We start from the raw sequence: 22,872 nt of genomic DNA, 5'->3' as shown, positions 1-22,872 counted from the left end.
CTAATGCATAACATCTCCAGAATAATGGCCACGACTGGGGCCCGCAGCTGAGACCATACCATGTTTTCTGATGTTAGCCTGGTGACTTCATGACGGATACTTTCATTGATGTCATTCTCTTCTCTAAATAATTTCTGCAGGTGGTTGATTTCCTGACTTAGATGCACCACTTTGAAGTTCAGAGCTTCAATCTCCTTTTCGTAGCAATCCTTCTGGGACTGGAGATGGCTCTCCAAAATGCTGTTAGAGGAGGTGTCAAGAAGTTAACTGCAGTCTTTATTCTGCTGATGACTCTGAGTGTGTACCTCTGCAGCAGTTATGAAAACCCACAATTAAGAGCCAGGCGCTAAGCACATAAAGTTTACTTGTGTACACAAGGTTACAAGCTATGGAATTAGGAACATAAAATTATAAACTCCTTCTAGCTGGTTAGGAAGTGTTATGTGGTGTTAACATGCAGTTAATGATAAGAAATTTTATTTTGGACATTATTAAAATTATATTTTTACTCTAATAATTAAAAAAATATGTTCTGTGTGATGCAACAATGATAAAGATACATGTTATTATACATTTTTCAAAACCCATAGAATGTACAACACCAAGAGTAAACCCTAGGGTAAACGATTGACTCTGGGTGATAATGATGTGTCAGCGTAGGTTCATCAGTTTTAAAAGATGTATGCTCTAGTGAGAGATGTTGATAATGGCTGTGCATGTGTAGGGGTAGGAGGTATATGAGAAACCTCTGTACTTTCTGTTCGGTTTGCTGTGAACCTAAAACTGCTCTAAAAATACTTTACTAATTTTTAAAAAAGCAAACGCCTTAAATTTAAACACATCTATAGGGACTTCCCTGGTGGCGCAGTGGTTAAGAATCCGCCTGCCAATGCAGGGGACACGGGTTCGAGCCCTGGTCCGGGAAGATCTCACATGCCGCAGAGCAACTAAGCCCGTACACCGCAACTACTGAGGCCACGTGCCACAACTACTGAAGCCCATGTGCCTAGAACCCGTGCTCCATAACAAGAGAAGCCACTGCAATGAGAAGCCCGCGCACCGCAATGAAGAGTAGCCCCCGCTCGCCACAACTAGAGAAAGCCTGTGCACAGCAACGAAGACCCAACACAGCCAAAGATAAAATAAATAAATAAATAAATAAACATATTTATATATCTATAGCAACACTGGCTAACTTATTTGATATAGTCAGTTTTCATTGTACAGGTTATGGGTTTTATTACTTGGCCAGTTATCCCACAAAGAGATTGTTCTTCATTATTAAACTAATTTACTCAATCTTCAAAGACATATTTCCAGGGATTATTAGACCATTCTACTATAAGGAATTTACTTTGTCTATCAAATCTATGAAAGATAAACTTTTGAGTTTCCAATAGTACATTATCTCTGAAAAATCACAAAGAACCTGAGGGAAATTTCTCACCGTGTTGCTTTCTTTAGTCCTTCATAAGCAAACCAAAGTTCTCCATCCTCATTTAAATGTTCCAAATCTTCCGGAGGGAGCCTGCAACAATGAGGAGGGTAAGAAAATCATCTCTTTCATGTGTTACCTTTTTTTAAATGCTTGGTAATGCAAAAATGATTACCTGCTTCTTACATCTTCAGTGTCGTAGCTCTCAAGAAGTTGTTTGGTGATTTCCGACACCTTTTCTGAGAGAAAAAGGCACAACTGGTATAAATTACATTTTTGCCTAATTTCTCTTTTCCCATTTCCTTTTTAAGGACCCAGTTCTCTAGCCCTTCAGACTCTCCAGCTAACCATCTCATCAGCTGACTAACTTACCAGCTATCCCACCAACCAACTAACTAACCAGCCTCAGACCAATCAAAGGACACACTGCCTTAACAGCGACACCTATGATAAATTCAGCCTGCACCCCAATGGACTCAGTGACTCATATTTTCGTTACCTCTCATTTCCCGTTTCTGGGACTGCACATGTTTTTCCACTTCTATCTTCTGTGTCTGAAGTAGCTCTATCTCCTTTTCAAACTCAGAGATTGTCTGAATCCCAGCAATGATGGAACCAGGTGAAGAAAAAACAGCTATCGTGATTTACATCAGACAAAGGGAGCACTATTACTGTATTATTTATCTGTGCAAGTTGTCCTAAGTGCAGTTTCTCAGTTAAAATCTTGTTAAACCATCGCTGCCCATAAGGCTTGGCCTTAAAACCTTGTTTAACTATCTAAAATACTGTGCTTCCCAGATGTACTTGGTTGTAGCAATAGAATTAGTTTCCCTACTATAAAAAGGGAAAAAATAAGTACTTACTGCAAGCTTGGGGAGGGGAGGGAGAGGGGAAGGAGCTGCGAGAAATCAAGCACAGGGGATAAGTGCTCTCTCACTGTACGATGAAATCTTGGTTGCAAGGAAGTGGGCCAAGTCAAGGGTCTGGGCTCCAGCTACGTTTAGACGTGGCCCAGCGGCAGGGGCAGGGCATGCCCTGGAGGTCTGGGAGTTGGCAGTGAGGGCATGATCCGGGTCCAAGAGGGGCAGCTCTGGTTGTGGGGAAGAGGCTGTATTCTGCCTCTATTCACATGTGAGCTCAGGTTTGTCTTCTGCAGCTATGGGAGCTGTTCAGAGGTGAGTAACCCTTCCTGAATATTTTCTCAGTCAGCCTAAGTGTTTAAAGGTTAAAGCTCTTGTTTCCACAGGGGGTGAAAAGGGAGATCAAGTTGGCATTTACTGATCATTTTACATACACGACCTCATCCTTGTAATAGGTCTATAAGGTGAGTAGAATGACCTTTTATAGATCAGAAAACTGAAGCTGCATAAGCGTTACATGGCACGTTCAGGGTCACATGGACAGCTGACAGGGGACCCAGGACTATCCACCCTCAAGCCCGACTTCTGGTAACACTTCAGTAAATGTTCCAAGTCATATCTGTATTTACTTACAGGCTTATTATAACATGTATCATGATGACAATGGGTTTATTTTCTTTGAAAATCAGACTAATCTCCTTAATATACCACATTGGAGAGTGTGGATCATAGTTTTAGCTACCAAAGAGGAAACGAGTGACAAACACTGGTGCCGTACTCCAAGGGCAGCCACATGATTTCCCAAGATATAGACTGCAGCCAGATGACGTGACTCCCAGATTGACATCAGTCTTATGTGGCTGCTAAGAATGCAGGACTCATAGGCATATGTGGTCCTTCCAGATTCCACAGTCCAATCTACTACTTTCAAATAATAGGAGACTAGGGCCCAGAGAATATTGGCAGTTCTGCTAAGAAATTCAGAGGCAACCCAGGTACGATTCCATGACACATCTTCTAAACTATGCACGGGTACTCCTTGATGATTACAGAGGATATCTGTGTAATCATAACAATTTTCTACTAACATGTGTCTCACATATCTAGTGGAAGCTTAAAAGCTTTCCAACCTTACACTAAAATGGTCTGCCTTGAAGAAGGGAGGGACAAACAGGTTTGTATTTTCCAATGGGGAAGGAATTTAGTTAAAACCTTGATCGTCCAGGCATGGACCACTGCTTGTGTAGATTATCTGATAACACTTTAAAATGGAAGATTCTGATATGGTCATTTAATTTTAATACCGGTATTACCAGATATACAACATGATGGATTATATAACAGGGATTCACATCAATTTATAATTTAATATGGAAGTATTCTCTGGGTCAACATACTTGAACAACTTTATGTAAATGTAATTTTTACAAAGTTAGAAAGCTGACTTTTAAAACATAAAAAAACAGTATTGCTAAGTCAAAGGCAGCGGGGGAGTTTACACTTAGAAGAACTGGAGGAATCGGGGTCCTTTGGCTTTCTGCCCTCACATGGGTACTGTCAGCTGACCCTGCAGGGATGTGAAGTTCCTCCCACTCCTGCAGGTCAGACGAGTCAGCCAAAGAGCTTGTGGGGGGTGAGCAGCTCCTACCTTTGCCTGCTTGCTCAGCCGGGCCACCTCCCCTTTCAGGCCATCAGAGGTGACCCGCTCTCCCTCCAGCTGATGCTGCAGTTGCATCTTCTCATCTCTGAGAGCTTTCATTTCTTCTTTCAAAAACCGGATCTGCTTCTCATAGTCTTGCGTTTTCAGTTCAAAACTTTTTTCAAGAAGTCTAAGCAGCAAAAGAAAATTCTGAACCGTCTCTAAAGGCTTTACCCTGAAGTAGAACTACAGACCATTTGGAAGATAAGAGGCTCTTCCTTCCGAAAGGAAGAGCCAAGTTAAGACCTATTGTGAGGACAATGGTCTTCTGTTTAGCAGACGGCTTTCTGTCCCCTTAGGTTAAGGCAGCTTCTTCTTACACCTTCTGATCAGAGAACTGTGGCTCTACAGGGGTCACTCCGAGGACGCGCAGGAGAGGGAGGCTAAACGTAAAGACTCAATGCTTGTTGGGGGTCGTGTATCCCCCAAGGCGCCCCGGTCCCACGTGGTCCCCTAAAGGGGCCACTTCACTCAGAAAAGACCGTGGCACATTCTGCTAAGTCCTGTCCCCTGCCTCGAACCAAGGATCCTTGGAGCAGTTTGGCTTAGTCCTGAACAAGTTAATACTTAGTCCTAAACCAGTTAAATGGTTACTAAATTAATAGCCATTTAAGATGTGAAAGGGTTCAGCTCTTCAATCATCTTAGAATAAACTGCAGCAAACCCAGGTGCCCAAAAGGCCACAGAAAGCCAATTCCTTGTACGATGACTGCTCAGTTGAGCCCAAGAAAAATAACCGAAGAGAGATACAGAGCCTAGACCAGCCCTACATAGCTCACAGGGGCCCAGTCGGAATTGAAGCCATCCTAGGCGCTCTGTGAGTTTAAGAAATCATCTTCCCACTTGCTGGGCTGTCAACTCAGTCCATTTTATGATTTGCTTTTATAGCACAAAGAGGAAAATCCTGAGGAAGAGAGTCATATGCCCAATAGGTTTTTGTTTCATTTCTTCTTACAGGTATTAACAAACTTTTAAACTTTGTTTTCAGACTTAAAAAAAAAAAAAACTACAGTGCTCCTAAGAGGCCAGGAAAATACATTTGAAGAAGCAAATTGCAACCAGAAATCTTATGTAAAGAGAATCTCAGACGTGTAGCCTAAACTGACCAGAAGTATGCCCACTGACTGTGGCACCTCTGAGCCTCTCAAGGTTTGTGACAGGACCAAGTCTTCCCCAGTCAGCTGACCAGGGACCAAAAGGAGCTGCAGGTGAGGGCTGATGAGGACTGCAAAGGGGTCAAAATGACTTGGCCTCAGGCTGGCTCTCCAAGCCCCTGCTTGAAATGATCACTCCTAAGTGGCCCCAGAACACCAGCAGATGCCAATAGCTGAGCTCCTCTATCCTAGATTTTAGAGTTCACTGAAAAACAGACTTTTCAAGGTAAAGAGTTAACTATCCCTATTTAAAAACTGATGTAAGTATGGCCCAGCAATTGCAGTCCTAGGTATATATGCGAAGAAAATGAAAACACTAATTCACAAGGATACATGCACCCCAATGTTCACAGCAGCACTATTTACAATAGCCAAGATATGGAAGTGTCCTAAGTGTCCATCAACAGATGAATGGATAAAGAAGATGTGGCATATGTATACAATGGAATATTACTCAGCCATAAAAAAGAAAATTTTCCATTTGCAACAACATGGATGAAACTGGGGGGTATAATACCTTAGTGAAATAAGTCAGACAGAGAAAGACAAATACTGTGTGTTATCACTTATATGTGGAATCTAAAAAATAAAACGAATGAATGTAGCAAAACAGAAACAGACTCACAGAGAACAAACTAGTGGCTATCAGTGGGGAGAGGGAAAGTGGAGGGGCAAGAAAGGGGTAGGGGATTAAGAGGTACAAACTACTATGTATAAAATAAATAAGCTAAAAGGATATATTATATAACACAGGGAATATTAGCTAATATAACTATAAATGGAGTACAATGTATAAAAAGTTTGAATCACTATGTTGTACACATGAAACTAATATAATACTATAAATCAACGATACATCAAAAAAAACAACAACAAACAAAACAGATGTAGGATCATGAAACACTCTATGTATCTGTTAACTCTTGGAGATTTTCAGTGACACTCCCTCCCCTAACTGCTTAGCATCCTGCCCTCTTCATCCAGACCCAGGTTCTTCTGCTAACTAACTTCACAGGGAAGCTGTATATCCTGCCACCCAGGCAGCCCTGTGCCTTTTAGCCTTGGACAGAGATATGCAAGAATGTTCCATCTCTCCCCAACACCCTGCCATGAATCCCTACCTGGAGATCTAAAAGCCTGTGAGTTGACTTCTTAAGAGAGGGGGGCACAGACTGGAGCCTCTAGACCTTAGCAAAGGATTTGATACTGAGACAGGAAAGGCAGGGCTGGTACAGTACAAGCTCATGGGGACCTGTCTTAATTTGTGTGAGGTGGGTTACACACATTACTACCTGAGACAAGAGTCAAGTTTACAGATACAATGTGGGGGGTGAGGGGAAGGAAGGGAGGTTTATTTAAGAGGCACTAATTTTCATCCTTGGACTTGATGGAAGATGAAGAGGTGGCAGTCTCTGAACTTCTCACTGTCTTGGCAATAAAGGTCCACTGTGCCCACAACTCCAGAACCTGTGCAGTGTCTGAGAGGTGCACACTGGGCACTTAGCTCTCTCAAAGCTGAATCTCTCACTTCCTAAAAATATTCACACCCTGCTCTCCTGTACCTGTGATCTGCTACCTGCAAGCTGAGACGCAAAACAGAAAAGAGCAGAGAGGGAAAAAAGCAGTGGCTTTAAGACAAATGAGATTTCATACATTCTCTGTCGTTCTTCTTTCTGCACATCATCAAAGAGCTGCTTGGTGAGGTTGTCCATTTTTTCTGTGAAGGAGAATGAATACCTTTGAAATATGTCCGCAAAGCAATGCCTTGACTGTTTCATGGCACATTTAAGAAAGTGAGGATGTAAGAATAATCACGTGGTATTTATGATTAATGGGACTTAAGATGAGAGTATAAATGTCATTTTTTATAAGTTAGAAATAGATAAGGGGGTTTCAAAATAATAACCCTCACAAATTTGTTATGTTGGAATCTATGAATAGTTTCAGAGTACTTTTATTGGTCTGAATACCATTTGCTTTATTAAAATAGATATGTTGGCTTTGAGACAATAAATATTATTATTAAAAAAAAAACAGGGCTTCCCTGGTGGTGCAGTGGTTGAGAGTCCGCCTACCGATGCAGGGGACATGGGTTCGTGCCCCGGTCCGGGAAGATCCCACATGCCGCGGAGCGGCTGGGCCCGTGAGCCATGGCCGCTGGGCCTGCGCGTCCGGAGCCTGTGCTCCGCAACGGGAGAGGCCACAACAGTGAGAGGCCCGTGTACCGCAAAAAAAATAAAAATAAATAAATAAACAGAAACCCTTTGGGAAGAAGATGATCAATTTATGACAGGGGTTCTCAATCTCAGCACTACTGATGCTTCGGGCTAGATAATTCTTTGCTGTGGAGAGGGGGCCATCCTGCTCATTGTAGGATGTTGACTGGCATCCCCGGCTTCTACCCACTGGAGGTCAGTAGCACCTCTGCTCTAGCTGTGACACCAAAAATGTCTCCAGATTTGGCCAAATGTCCCCTGGCGGGGGGTGGGGGTGGGTGGGAACCAAAGGGCCTTGGTGGAGAATCACTCATTCATGATAACCAAGAAAATAATAAAGTGTCTGTCTTCATCTGGGGAAGAGGAAGTCTAAAAAGCCACTGTTGCATTTAAATACAATACAGGAATCCAACACAAGGTGTAGGTTAAGTGGGCACCTGACCACTGGGAAACAATCACTGGGGTTCAAGACAGTGTCTGCTTAGGAGAGCTCCACATGCCCAATGTGTGCCCTTCAGAATGGGCACAGGATTAACAGATGCAGCCCCTCAAAGCCTGACAGCCCGATATGTGCTTAGCTGACACCTCGTCCTTGAGTTCTACCTCATTTCTGAGTCCTGCCCCGGGGGGAGCCCAGGGATGAGGTGACAATAGTAATCCTCCACATGACTTTGTTTAAAAAAAAAAAAAAAAAGCCAACAGTTTAATAGTTTGTCTAATGCAGTGTAAAATGTCCCTGAATCAAAATGACTGCTTCAGAATGTCATGAGTCATCCAGAAACTACTAGGGAAAATGCTTAAGCTTTAATTTAGAAGATACTGTATTCGGTATAATTTCAGTGTTTAATTCATTCACAGAATTGACTTCAATTCTGGTGTCTGCCATCTTGGGCTATTTGCAAATGGGCTAAAGAGGCTGTCCAAGTGGGACTTTCTTCCCCAAAGCAATGAGATTTTGCCCAAGGTGGAATCTCAAAAAGGGGAAACAGCATTCGATAATATCCTTGAGTCCCACGTCACAAGAGTTAAGTGGAAGTTGGTGCCTTCGTAAAACTCAGTTTGCCATGTGTAGGGAGACCCACAGGATAAGCAGTTTATAAACATGGGGGTGTGAAAGCTTCCAGGCACTTTTTAGAAGGAGTTATAAAATTACCCACTCAAACATGTCAATGCTGTCAAATATATAATTTTCAGGACATACGTGTGGGAATTTAAAATGTTTTGTGGGAAATTCCACTTAAAGAAGTTAGAAAGAAGAACAAACACTCAAGAGGAATGGATTGTAATGAAAAAGCCCTTCCCTAATTCGAGTTCAAGGTTTACTCCCAGACCTCTAACCTCTTCCTGTCCAACACCCCCACGTACGTGGGCCCCAGCACCCACGTCATCAGCCCTTAGAGACAGGGTGCAGGGCACACAGTATGTGCAGCAGGATGGGCATCACCGGAACACCCTGCCTGCTCTGCTGGCCAGGTCTCAGGATGTTTACTTCCTCCTCCCGACATGTGCTTCTCCTGCACTCTGACCCGAAGCCCAGGGCTTAGTGCTGCTCCAGATGCTGGCACATCCCCCAACAGCTGGGCCTAAGGTGTGTGCTAGGTCCCCAGGCCTGAACCCTTGCGCCCCTGCCCCCACGCTGGAGCTTAAGGAATAGCTCCTGGACACGACAGATAATCCAGCGTGGTGATTTAAACTACCTGGTGAGGAAGCACTTGGCTCACGTTCCTGCTGCCTTTTCTGGGATTTAGCAAGGGCTTGCAATTAGAATTTGAGTCGGACAAGTACAGATGGACAGAGCTAGGCTAAGGATGGCTGCTCCACACTCCAAAGGAAAGTGTTACTGCTGGTCCCAAGGGCCTGCATCTGACAGCTCAGGGCTGATGTAGCTCAGCGCTAAGCGGGGCCCTTTGTTCAGGACCAGGACAGTGGCAGAGGACCTGGGTACCACTTAGACTAAGTAACCTGGACAGAGCTGAAATCTGAGTGCAGATGCTTGGTAAGCCACAAACATTATCCCAACACTGCCCTGGACAATGCATCAGGATGACTACAAGTTTTAAAAAAATACAGACTCTGGGGCTTCCCTGGTGGCGCAGTAGTTGAGCATCCGCCTGCTGATGCAGGGGACACGGGTTCGTGCCCGGGTCCAGGAAGATCCCACATGCTGCGGAGCAGCTGGGCCCGTGAGCCATGGCCGCTGAGCCTGCGCGTCCGGAGGCTGTGCTCCACAACGGGAGAGGCCACAACAGTGAGAGGCCCGCGTACCGCAAAAAAAAAAAAAAAAAAAACAGACTCTGAACCATACCTGCCACCACCACCCACTACACTCCCCCACCCCATCTTCTGATATCACAGCTCCAGGCTGATGGCCCACCCATCGGTACTTTGTAAATGGCCCAGGAGGTTCTGAGACAGGGACGGCTGTGCTCCAACAAAAGATGGAAATAAACCGGATGAATCTGTAGGGTACAGTTGCCACGATTTTAAATAAAGTTATTCTCTGTGGAGTGAAAGTTTTCTCATTATGCCAGAGCCTCCTGGTCCAGCCTGAAACTCAGTTCCCACCCAGTACCTATTTTCTGAATGACTGGACTTGTGAACGGGTGAATGTGTGTCGGGTCACCTTGGGCTTTACCTTTCAACTCGTCAGTCTTCTCTTGAAGCTTCAGCTGTATTTGCTCTTTTTGTATTTCCAATTCTGAATTACGCTTCTGAAGCTTTGCCAATTTCTAGCAAAGGGAAGAAAAAAATGCTTTTTTGAAAACCTCGCTTTGAGTTTTGTCCCCACTGCCTGTATATTTTTAAATTAGTATTTTTTGGTCTCGGCTCCCATCCATAGGTAACAGCCGGCACCAGCCCACTGCAAGACGCTGTGTTTAGCTCCACGTGCAAGGGCTCCATGTGACTTCGACAGACACTAGTTCCCAGCCTCGCCCGGAAATGGCTGAAATCAAGGAGAAAGAACCAAATCCAAGGTTTTCCCAAAGTCAAGGAAACTTCTCTGTCTTTTTCTTGGCCAGGGTATTTATATACTTAATATAAGAAATTTATGATATAAAGTGGATTCACACTTTGAGACTCAGGAAGGATGTGTGATCACGACCTAAATTCTCTTGTAAAGTGCCTGCTGGGCTGGCAGCTGGGGGCCCCTGGGTGCTGATGGCTGGTGACTGGCAGTGAGGGGGATGCCAGCAGCCGTGTTGGTGCAGCCAGGCATCTGGTCGCGGGGAGGGCAGAGGGATGCCCTGGGGCTCCAGGCTGCCACTACGGTGGGTGCTGTGGCACTTCAGAAGGTGCAGAACGGACGCTAATAAAGACCACCTGCTTAGAAAACAGCAGTTCACGCTTTCGCGGGGCTCTCTGACAGTCAGTTGGTTAAATTATTTTATCTGACAATTTTATCTTCACAATAATTCTGTCAGTCCCTTTTTGTTATTCCCATTTTACATATGAGGAAACCAAAATTCAGAGAGGGTAAGTGACTTGTCCAAGGCTGCCCAGAGAAGATTTGAGCCTGGGATATCTGGGTTTTATGTCTACTGCTCTTTTTACTACACCACAGAGATGAAAACCTGCCCATGCTTTGCACTGCTGCTCCGGGGACGATGCTTCCAGGATGCACACCAGGTGGACAAGTGACAGGAGATCAAGGTCATGCTGGAAGAGAGGGAAGCATCTGACCAAGGCTCTTTCTCAGGCCTTTCATCACTTTACAAACGTGGAAAGGAAGAGGAAACCTTATGTTGTGCTTCTTGAAGCATCAGCCTCCTCTTCTGCCCCCACCCGGACTCCAGGCCTCAGATCTCTCCTCCCCTAAAATGCAGGCTCTCTTCGGTAATGGAAGCCAATGGCAAAATCTGATTTGCTCTGCAGAAGTCTACTCTGTGGGAAAATGCTGCACTGTGATCTCTTTCACGGCACGACTCACAACCTATGCCCATAGTCACTTCCAGCACAGACCTCTTCCACGGAAGCCTTGTACCTCTTCCCCTTCTCCTCATAATTCTGCCTGTGGGTGGCTGCTCTGTCCAGCTCTGATTCCAGTTTCTGAATCTTCTCCACGTCACCGGCCTGAAGAGCAGCCAGGCTGGTCAGCTTTTCCACCAGCCCATGGTTCTCTCTGTTCTAGAGGAAAGAAACATCCTATACTTAGGGGTTTATCCAAATAAAGAAGCTGTTCCATTTGCTCCTCACAAGTTCTCATCTAAATCGGAGGTTTCTTTACACTGTCCACAGTTATCATTACAATGGCCTGTATGAGCACCTTCAACCTAGTCAAGATAGGGACGCAGAGCTAGTTAGGCAAATGCCTTCCTGAGTGGGTGGCTCTTTTAGTCCAACTGTGGAGCTCCAGGACAGCCCTAATGTGGTGGGCTGAGCTGTGTCCCCTCCATCCCCCCAAATCCACATGTTGAAGTGCTAACCACCAGTACCTCAGAATGTCAGTGTATTTAGAGATTGGGTCTTTAAAGATGTAATTAAGGTAAAACGAGGTCATACAGGTGGGCCCTAATCCAGTATGACTGCTGTCCTTATGAGAAGAGATTAGGACCCAGACACACACAGGGAGAAGAAGACCATGTGTAAGTCAAGGAGAAATCCCTCGGAAGAGACCAACGCTGCCAACACCTTGATCTTGGGCTTTCAGCCTCCAGCACTGTGAGAAAATAAATGTCTGTTGTTTAAGCCGCCCGGTCTGTGCTGGCTTGTTATGGCAGCCCTAAGCACTTGAACACCTAGAAAGGAGCTCAGGGAGTGTGGACACTCCCACAGGCCCTGCTCCCACTTGGCCAGGGCTGTTTTTCAATGCTGTTCTCCACAAGCTATATAACATGCAGGCCTGCTGCACAACAGCACAAGGAGGGGAAACTATCAAAACCTAAAGTTTCTTGTCTGCACATTCATCCATTCACCAACGACCCCTAGGGCTAAGTTTAAAGTTTATTGTAGGAGAATCTCAGTATTATTTGAGACAGATGCAGGAGTATGTTTCATAGAACTGGACACTGCATATTCCACAGCTCTCTCCCACTGGTTGAGGGTATATGAAGTTTTTTCCTATCAATGGGAATGGTATGGGGAATCTCCCCAAACTTGGCAGGGCTGTAGCTAGACCACGTGGACCTTTGGGCAAGTTAGAAAACGGCAACTTCTCTGGGCCAGTGCAGCCCTGAGGGAGCATGGCTTGGCATGCAGGTAGCATCTTTGTGCAAATTAGAAAAAGGCACCCATGCCTCAAAGCAGTACAGCTTTATACCAAGACACATGGGCTGGCAAGTGAAGCCAGAATGGATTTCAGCCCCACTTGCTCTCTTGGGCAGGTGCCCTTGTGCAGTGCGCAACCTACACAACCACATGTATCAGCCCTTCACAGTGCGCTTCTGTTTCCTAGCTCAGTTGGTCCACGTAAACTGTTTGAACCTCCTAACATGGGCATAAATCTTAACAGTGTTGACAAAAAAAAATAATAATTAATCAATATTCAATTTAAAAAAGAAATAAAGTATTTTATTCGAGCCAACCTGAGGATTATAACCCAGGAGACAATCTTTCAGAAAGCTCTGAGCACTGTTCCGCCTGTTAGAGGTCAAAGCACAGTTACATAAGTTTTTAAGACAAAGGGCTATACGTCAAAGTAATATATTGACAGTTTACGTAGTCCAACAAGACAAGTAGTGGATCACTGTGACCCTTTACAGGATTAAGGAAGGAAAGTTATCTCGTAAGCAGCTACCTTGCTGGCACCAGGAGGAAATTGCTTTTTTGGGGAGGAGGGGGTGGGTAGGCTTTCCTGTGTCTTCTAAGAGGATCTAGTTAACATATAACGCAGACGCACAACCCACGCTAAAGGGGACAAGGTTGTGGCTCAAATGGTAGAGAAAATTTTATGTTCAATTCTTCCTGTCCTGCCTTAAAAGAATTTCATCAACAGCATAGCTAGGGAACTGGGCCAGAACAAAATATATCTGTTAGAAAAAGTAAATATGAAAGATGCATTGGGAACACCTACCTGGTCTTCTAGCTTTTTCTGCAAACGCTGAACTCTGTAAGTAAGCTGAATGTTGAGCACAAATCGTCGGATATTTTGGAATCTGCGTCTGGCCAGCCACGCCCGGGCATACTTCTGAAGGATCACAGCCTTGTGTTCCTCCAGCATCTTTAAAACAAGATTTTGTGAAATGCAAACTGGGTCTCTACTGTATTACTCATCAACTCTTCCAATGTTGGGAGATAAAACTACCAAAATATTCCTACAGGGTAAAATATGAATTTCTTGTAATCAACCCACAGAGCACTATTACCTATCTTTTTTCAGATTCTTTTTTACATTGTAAATGACAATTATTTACATTGTAAATAACTGTAATTATTTACAATGCTGTGTTAGTTTCAAGTGTATAGCAAAGTGATTCAGTTATACCTATATATATATTCTTTTTCAGATTCTTTTTCCATTATAGGTTATTAAAAGATAGAGTATATAGTTCCCTGTGCTATACAGGAAGTTCTTGTTGTTTATCTATTTTATATATAGTAGTGTGTATATGTTAATCCCAAACTCTTAATTTATCTATCCACCTCCTGCTATCCCCTTTGGTAACTAACCCTAAGTTTGTTTTCTGTGTCTGTGAGTCTATTTCTGTTTTATAAATAAGTTCATTTGTATCATTTTTAAAGACTCCACATATAACTGAAGTCATATGATATTTGTCTTTCTCTGTCTGACTTACTTCATTTAATATGATAATCTAGAGGCCCATCCATGTTGCTGCAAATGGCAGCAACATGGATGGGCCTTTTTTATGGCTGTGTAATATTCCATTGTATACACACACACACACACACACACACACACACACACACACACATCTTCTTTATCCATTCCTCTGCTGATGGACATTTAAGTTGCTTCCAATGGCTTAGCTACTGTAAATAGCACTGCTATGAACATAGGGGTGCATGTATCTTTTCGAATTAGAGTTTTCTCTGGATATATGCCCAGGAGTGGGATTGAAGGATCATATGATAACTCTATTTTTAATTTTTTAAGGAATCTCCATACTGTTCTCCATAGTGGCTGCACCAATTTACATTCCCACAAACAGTGTAGGAGGGCTCCTTTTTTCTCCACATCCTCTACACCATTTATTATTTGTAGACTTTTTAATGATGGCCATTCTGACGGGTGTGAGGTGATACCTCACTGTAGTTTTGATTTGCATTTCTCTAATAATTCGCCATGTTGAGCATCTTTTCATGTGCCTACTGGCCATCTGTATGCCTTCTGTGGAGAAATGTCGATCTAGGTCTTCTGTCCATTTTTTGATTGGGCTGGTTTTTTTGATATTAAGCTGTACGAGTTCTTTTGTATATTTTGGAAATCAATCCCTCATCAGTAGCATCGTTTGCAAATGTTCTCCTACCTAGACTTTTGAAACAATAACCAAATCCCACCTGTGGTGGACATGTACGAACAGACATTCACATCCCAGAAAGCCGCACCTTTCGATACCTCCTCCTCGCCAGGAATCCTCGGGTGTAGGCCTGGATGGTGATGGCGGCCACGCGAATCAGTTGGTACAAACTGCGGACAAGATACGCACGACAGTACTTCTGAATGATTATGGCTGCCCATGCTTCTTTTAAGGCTGTGGCGGTAACAGCTTTCCTTGGTTTAAAAGAATGCAGAGTAAATCTGTTACCCACAGGGCATTGACACCTACTCCAGAGGGCAAGCTTGTGCAACACCTCTTAACTAAGGCATATTCAAATGTTGTGCAAATCTACACATTAAACGCTGTAAGTGGTTTATGCTAACGTCTACTCAAGATCAGTGTCATTACCTCTCCTTTCCACCCTGATCCGAACGTGGACCTGCTCCAGGAACGAAGCACCACGTGGGAACGGCCACACTCTTCACATTCAGGCCGATCGCCCCACTGTCACTCACATACCCACAGAGACCGTGACAACACAACTGTGCTTTGGCATTGCACCTGCTCATTCCTCTAGTCATTCTTGTGGGAAATCACGCTGGAGGTTCTAGATCAGGGGTTGGAAAACTACGGCCTGGGGGCCAAATCTGCAGCCTCCCACCTATTATTGTCCACTTTTGCTGGAATGCAGCTGCAACTATTAATTACAAATGCCCATGACTGATTTCACGTTACAAAGGCAGAGTTTAACAGCTGCGTGAGAAACCACATGACCCCAGAAGCCCAAATATTTGGCCCTTACGGAAAAAGTTTTTCGAAGGACCTATCTGAAGGACTGGGGGTGAACACAAAGTTCTTACCTTCAATGTTTGCAACCTCATGAAACAGAAGGACTTAGAAATGGTCAAGTGGGATAAGAAGAAAAGTAAAATAACTACTAAAAGATCTGTAAGAGAGATCTTATTGAAATATCATTCTGCTTGGGAAGAGCTGAGATGTCAGCCAGCCTTAATGGAAAAGTAGGATTTCTGTAGACACTGAAGTTTGGAAAAGGCATTTCAGACTAAGGGACCAGTGAAGGCATGAAGGCCTAACAGTGCCTGAAATATGCAGAAAAAGGGAATTTGTCTGGAATTGCTAGAATGTAAGACACATGGAGAAAATTGGTAGTCTGTGAGGTGAGAAAGATAGATGGGGACAATTTGTTACTAAAATATATATATATATATATATATATATATATATATATATATATATATATATATGAGCAGAACACCTACTATGTGACAATCACTGTGCTGGGTCTTACGGATGGATGCAGTGGGAACCAGACAAGTATGGTCCCTGTCCCCACAGAGCTTCCATGCTTATAACTGCATCCAGGCCATGGGCGGACGTGAATACCACGTTGAAACCTGAGTGCTCTTCTGTGGGAAACAGGGGCCACTGGAGGCATTCACAGCAGGAGCAGGGCAGGCCCTGCTTTAGGAAGATGGGAGAGAAAGGCAGCAGGTGGAGGGCTGTGCTGTAGAGTGAAAGGCAAACAATGATGAAGGCCTCGTCCAGGGCACGGGTGCAGGAATGAAATGAATGGGACAAACACAAGAGGCAAGTGGGGAACAGAATCCCAGGCCACGGTGATTCCCAAATGGAAAGGGAGCATGAGTTTGGGGAAGAAGCTAACTCTGGAGTTTCCTGCCCTCGAGACTGCTGCTATTAACTGACACCAGAGGCTCGGGAGGGCAAGGCTGGCTGTGTTTCTGTGTAAGATGGTTGCCTGGGAGAAGAGTGGGCTGGGGTGGGGGTAGGGTGGTGGAATGGCGAGTCCAGTTTGGGGTGTGTCGAGATGAAGGCTGTGGTGTGTCAGCCACGTGCAGAAGCCCAGATGCTGTTGGAGGTCAGGCTCAAGCTTGGGACAAGGGAGGCTGAGCCACACAGCCTGACCCTTAAACACCTGCGCCCTCAACTCCCCTCAGAGCAAGCGAAGGAGGGAGGCAGGGCAGACACAGAACCGCAAAGTGCTGTCCAGGAGGGATGCCCGTCTTGCTGGCCAGGCCAGCATGGCCTCCTGGGAGCACTCAAGGAGGGGCGGGGTGGGCGTGGCCGGCGGAACTGCCCTCCACTCAGGCAGCCCCACCCAGGGGTTTAGTGCCTGCGGGTAGAGCCTTGCCATGGTCCCCCCCAGGCATGGTTTGCCCCACCACCTGCAAGGCAGGCTGGTCACTGGTGTCTTTACTCTGAGGCTTCACTTGGACCTTGATCACCTTAGGTGTTTTCGGTTCCCAGGAACCAGCGGCCCAGCCCCTCTACCGGGTCTCACCAGGAATTCTGACCCTCTTCAGCAGCACGCTGATCAGGGCTTCCCCTCTTCAGGGTCCTGGTTGTCACCTCTGCCACGTGGGGACAGCAGGCAGTCAGCACCACCTGCCCCCGAGGACACACCCATCTCACCTGGAGGCTCACGGCCACCTCGGGGGGACGCATCTGCACCTGGGTCCCAGGAGAAAGGAGGCCCCGCCCCCCGAGGGGACTGCGAAGAAAGCCAAATGATGGCACACGTCTTCTTGGTTCCAACATACCTCACGGTTTGCTGACCCCGGAAGTACTGCTGTATGATCAGGGCCGCTCGTCTCTCTCGGAGGAATTTTTTTCTCTGGAGCCAGCCACGGATGTGCTTTTGTATCACAACACAACCCTGTCTCAGTTTATCCAACCGGAGTTTCTCTAAATAAGCCACTTGCCCTGCTCTGAAGAAAATTTTGGTTTTACCAAACTGGTACTGATTAGAATCCTGGAAGAGAAAAATGACATAATCAGAAACAAAATCTTTCAGATTTTCTATAGTACTTGGAAAAGATGTTGAGAGATCCAAACATGCCACAACATTGTTATTCTGACATCTCTTTGACATAAAGCAGAAAAGCTCTGATTATGACCTAGAGGTTTATATTTTGCCTTGTTTGTTTAAAGCTTCTTTCTGGGGAAGAAACGGACTTGAGGGTGAGGCATCCGTCTGTGGGGTGGGAAGGGGTGTGTGCATTGTTGGCTGGGCTGCCGGGGAGCTCCAGCCTTTCATAGGTGGTTTCCACAGAAGAGCAGAGGCACCTGGAAAGGCTTGGTTTCTGTCTTCCTTTGGCTTCTCTTTACCAACCCCTTCCTGGCCATGATAACTGCTTCCCCACTTCTTTTCTGTCACAAGTCATGGCTTCAGCAAACCTCTAAGTCCACACTGAGGGCCACACCAGGAACCCCCGGCTCAGCGACCGTCTAGCTGACTGTGTAACATAAGCCTGGCCCGCAGAAGCTCCCTAGGCTGTGAGAGAACACAGCAGGACAGGAGGACACGGTGGCGGTGGAGGCCAGGGCTTGAATTCGGGTCCCTCAAGGTGACTCCTGCTGTCAGGAGATGATGCCCCATGAGTAGGTCTGCTCTGATCTCCTTAGCACACAGACGCGCGGGGCACGTTTCCTTTCTGCTTAGGCATTCACACAGTTACAGCCCTGAGACAGAGGCAGAGATGAGGACAGTGTCTGCGAGCCCGTGGTTCCAGGAGACAGCAGGACTGACCTGGATGAGCCTGTGTAAAATGACTTTGCACACCTCCTTTTTATCGCTGAATGAAAGCTCCTGCTTGGTCATGAGGATCCCATAGCGGCTGTAGAACTCGATGTACGTCCACCTGGAAAGTCAAGGCAGACCTAAGGAGCCGGGTCGGAGGAAACGCATGCTGCCTGTGGACCCCAAGGGCGTACCTGCCACTGTTCTGGGGACAATGACCCTGATGTTTGACCCACTGCCCACAAACCTCACCTGAGCACACCTGGATGGTTTTGCTCCCTGGATGCCTCCTGTTAACGTTCCGCTCCGACAGCTGTCTCCCCCTCCAGCTCCCTTTCTCAGGGGCACTGGGGAGGCAGCGGGCGACCCTCACTAGTGCGGAGATGAGGGTGGGGTGTGAGGGTGGGGACGGTGGCCTCTGTCTCACATGGTGCTCGTTCATCTGGCCTTCCCACAGCACAGCGGGACACCTTATGAACATATCTGATGAAAACGCGGCAGCCCCTCCCTTGGATCTCAGCACAGACCTGAAGTTGGGCACTTTTCCCCCCAAACAAGGAACTGACAACGTACCTAGAAGGGTAGCTCTGCGCACTAATGCGAATGGTTTCTAAAACGCCACAGGCTCGCAGCTGCTGAACAATTCTCTTGGAGTCAAACCTGAAAGAAGACGATCTGATCATGTGTTAAGCCATCGCAGTTGATAAACAGGCCCATGAACAGTGTAGCGGACCTGCCCCAACCGTGAGCTCCTGGGCAGCAGACCGGCCTGTGTAATCCCTGAGCCCAGCAGATACTTAATAAATACGTGTTGCACGTCAAACGAAGAGAGCACCTCTGTGAAACAGTTCAGAAAGCTTCACTGAGGACACGGGGAAAGGAGCAGCTGATTCTGACTGAGGGAGGCAACAGCGAGAAGCCTTGTGGGGAAACGGCCTTTGGGCTGAGCTTCGAATGACAACCAGAGTGGAAGAAATGTCCAAGCTCACCCGTCCCAGCGCCTACTGGTTGCTGAGTTCCCTTTATAAGACACCCCACAGGTGGCCCTCTGGCTTAGGCCTGACCCTCTGAGGACACACGGACACAGTCACCACCTCCAGACGGACCACTCCCTTAGACACCTCTCAGCTTGAGTCAGCTAAGAGGCTCTCTATAACTTCCACCGTGGGTCTGGGCCTTTTCCCTGGGGCCCCAGACAACAAGTCTAAGTAAGGCCTCATGGCATGTTTGAAGACAAAACTTCAGACCCCTCTACAGCATTTCTCCTGCAAACACATACAAATTCTTACCATCAGGGAAAATGTTCTGGCTTTCTCAGTTGCGTAAGCTTTAGCTGTAGAATAATTCTTTCAAATCTAACCCTTTTGCTTAATCCCGGAGATGAGACGGCTTAGCCAGAGGGGTTGTGCTAACATTATATGTAGAGGGCAGGCTTGTTCTGAATCATTTAAAAACCGAGAAACAGTAAAGTTCACGACAATTGCAAGCAAATTCTCCAACATCACGACAGAAACCGTTTCCTCGGTGTTTCTTCCCCACTCTGTTGCAGAAGAACACTTACTCAAAGGGCAATTGCTCATCATTTGGTTTGATGCATCGAACGTAGTGGGGCATGGTGGCATTGAGGGTCTCCATGAGCAAGTACAGAGAGCTGCGGAACTAGGAAACAAGGTCAGGTGACAAACATCGTGCTGAAATTTAATGCTTAGATCCGGGTTAAAAGGAAAAAAAAAGGTCCAACCTTATTGTAAAGCAATTATACTCCAATAAAGATGTTTAAAAAAAAAAAAAGGTCCAACCTTGATAAGTTACTCAAGAAGAGGAAAAGTTAACTTCATGCATAAACACCTATTATGAAAGGTTTTAGTCTGTGACTGGGTTTATCAGCATATCCTGCTCTTGTGGACAGAGCAGTTCTCCATCCAATACTCCCAAACAGCAAAGGACTTTAGTGACTCGGGTTACTGTGCAAACATATGGTTTGCTCAGATGCGTGTAGCCTTAGAGGTCGAGGCACTATGATGATGAACTACTACTTTTTTTTGAGTTTGCATTTATATTAACAGATTTGAAGAAACCCAGTGCCCGTGTCCAGGCCCGGAATGGGTCCCACCCATCCCTGGCTCCCTGCCCTCAGCCCCCTCGCCCTCAGAAAACTCTCTCAGTACCTTGCTCCCCACGGTGCTCCGGAAATGCTTGTTGTTTGGCTTGATGACTGGCTTTGCAGATTTAACTGTGATCGCTGAGCCGAAAGGTGAAGAAGGAACCGGATTTTCTTGAAAAAAGTGGGCACAGAGATGAAACTGGGAAGAACAGAGAGGGTTTCAATGTCAAAAGTATTCGCCCACAGTCCTTAGCTGGAACAATCAAGGAAATGGTCACAACAACGACGTCTAAACCAGTAGGGGGGTAAAGGAACAATCTTGGCCAAATCTCAGTTCCACAGGGGGGTCGTCCTCACTCGGGATGACTGACGGTTTCTTTCCCAGGAATGGGAGCAGAAGGGAAAGCATGTGAATGTCTGTATGTGGGTATCACTCCAAGTGTCAGAACAGGAGAAGCATTTATTCTTCCTCCCTCTGCGCCTTGGCTCACGTTGCTTCTGCACTTGGAATCTCCTCCCTCCTAACCCCATGTTCTCATCCCTGCAGATCCAAACCCTACCCATTACTCAAGGTGCTATAATAATATTTTCTAGCCCCACCCCCTTCACAATAACTTCCCTGGTGTCCCAGCGCAAATTAATCCCAACTTCCTCTGAGTTACCCTAATCTTTGATCTGTACCTCTTTTAAGACACTCACTATTTTCTACCTTGCATCACTTATTTCTTTCAATGTCTTATCTTCCCTCTTGGAGAAGATCTCGTATTTTCTTCTTTTAAATCAGACATTGAGAATCTTCTCTGGGAGAGAATTCCTGCCTGATTCATCCTGTAGCCCCTGTGGAACAAGCGAATCTGAAATTCCCAGGCCTCTGACAGCTTGTGGGCTTAGTGCAGAGACCCATCTGTGCCTCACCACGATCTGTGTCCCTCTTCCAGACTGGACCCCAGGTAAACAATTGGTGAAATACGTCAACTAATTCTGTACACAGATACAGGCTATTTCTACACTGAATTCTCTGTCATAAATCAATTTTAATAACTGAAGTTGCCATGGCCTGTGATTTACTTATGACCATTAGTGGGAAGTGCTCAGGCTCATTTGGGAAATTGTCAAAATTCTTGAGCATCTGGTGCTCTGTGATGACCTAGATGGGTGGGATGGGTGGGATGGGTGGGATGGGTGGGATGGGTGGGGAGGGAGGTCCAAGAGGGAGGGGATATATGTATACTTACAGCTGATTCACTTCACTGTGCAGCAGAAACTAACACAACATTGTACAGCAATTATACTGCGATAAAATAAAATTTAAAAAAAGAGAAAAAAAATACTTAAGCATCAGCAAAGGACTGGGGACCTTCTAAAAGAAGGAAAATAAATATGATAACCAAATCTTCATAAAAAATGAAGGACTGTGTATGAAATATCCTTTTTCTCAAATTTTAAGAATTTGAATTCTTAAAATTCTTAAATGGAAAGAAATGTTTAAGGAGGAAAAGAAAAAGCCAGAAGTCACTCTTACGGTGACACTTCATCACACAGAACCGTGGATTCAAGGAGCTCACATATGCAGAGCAGCACTCCATCTTGCTTTGGTTTTCCTTGAGCACTTACTTGGCACTACCTACCATTGCTTGCTTTCATGTGTAAGGTATGTTGCTCCCTCTGGGATGTGAGCTCCATGAGGGCGGGAACCCTGTCTGCCCTGTTCACTGCTGTATCCCCAGAATCTAAGACAGTGCTTGGCACATGATAAGTGCTTTATAAGTGAGTGAATGAACAAAATGTGAATTATGATTCTTTAAATGATTGTATTATCTGTCCTTCGTCTCTGTCATCTGCATATTTGATTTCTGATTTTGCATATAGTGGAAATGTGCATGCTTTCAGAAGCTAGAAACATATTTTAGTGCCAGTTCCGAAACAGTCATTTTTTGTATGCAGGAGCTACAATTCGCTGTTACAAGACAGTTAACACACACACACACACACACACACACACACACACACTTCTTACTCTTTCCTGATACACATCCAGATCCACGTCAAGTACACAATGAATAACATTAACCACCTCTTAGGGCTTTACAAACCTTGCTGGCTCTCAGGATTTCAACCAGCATGTCATAGACGGTGTCTCTGTTCTTCTCAAGGAAACCTTCACATTTATACTCTACCTATGCAAAGAAAGGAATTAGTTCCAAAGAGGCAAATGCAGACAGCATCTAAGTACCACAGGTTTCTTTTCTTTTTAAAGAAAGATTAATGAAGGGGCTACAAAGGCAATGTTTTAAAAAGAGATTCAGTTTGTTTGTCACAGCAACGCCATTACAGAAAGCTTAGGAAGCTGGGAATAAGTCATCTGATGCAAAGCGCCAGGCTCTCCCACTGCCTGGACTTCTCACTGGC

At 45.4% G+C, this 22,872-nt stretch overlaps 1 protein-coding gene across 1 annotated transcript in view; it reads right to left on the bottom strand.

The window, feature by feature from the left end:
* The window catches only part of MYO5C (myosin VC), a 116,446-nt gene that overhangs the window by 44,120 nt on the left and 49,454 nt on the right, over positions 1-22,872 (bottom strand). The window contains exons 14-29 of the mRNA XM_070044919.1: positions 22,557-22,640; positions 20,528-20,662; positions 19,921-20,018; positions 18,933-19,019; positions 18,369-18,480; positions 17,380-17,591; positions 14,868-15,033; positions 13,375-13,521; positions 11,325-11,489; positions 10,000-10,093; positions 6,802-6,865; positions 3,944-4,124; positions 1,935-2,028; positions 1,611-1,674; positions 1,448-1,528; positions 60-240 (exon numbers count right to left, since the gene is read on the bottom strand). Coding sequence (XP_069901020.1) covers positions 60-240; positions 1,448-1,528; positions 1,611-1,674; positions 1,935-2,028; positions 3,944-4,124; positions 6,802-6,865; positions 10,000-10,093; positions 11,325-11,489; positions 13,375-13,521; positions 14,868-15,033; positions 17,380-17,591; positions 18,369-18,480; positions 18,933-19,019; positions 19,921-20,018; positions 20,528-20,662; positions 22,557-22,640 — 1,965 coding nt within the window. The remainder of the gene's footprint in view (positions 1-59; positions 241-1,447; positions 1,529-1,610; positions 1,675-1,934; positions 2,029-3,943; positions 4,125-6,801; positions 6,866-9,999; positions 10,094-11,324; positions 11,490-13,374; positions 13,522-14,867; positions 15,034-17,379; positions 17,592-18,368; positions 18,481-18,932; positions 19,020-19,920; positions 20,019-20,527; positions 20,663-22,556; positions 22,641-22,872) is intronic.

This window comes from Globicephala melas, chromosome 2 (assembly GCF_963455315.2).
Source record: "Globicephala melas chromosome 2, mGloMel1.2, whole genome shotgun sequence".
In the NCBI taxonomy this organism is placed as follows: domain Eukaryota; kingdom Metazoa; phylum Chordata; class Mammalia; order Artiodactyla; family Delphinidae; genus Globicephala; species Globicephala melas.
The sequence above is the reverse complement of the archived record's forward strand: the minus strand, read 5'-3'. Positions and strand labels throughout refer to the sequence as shown.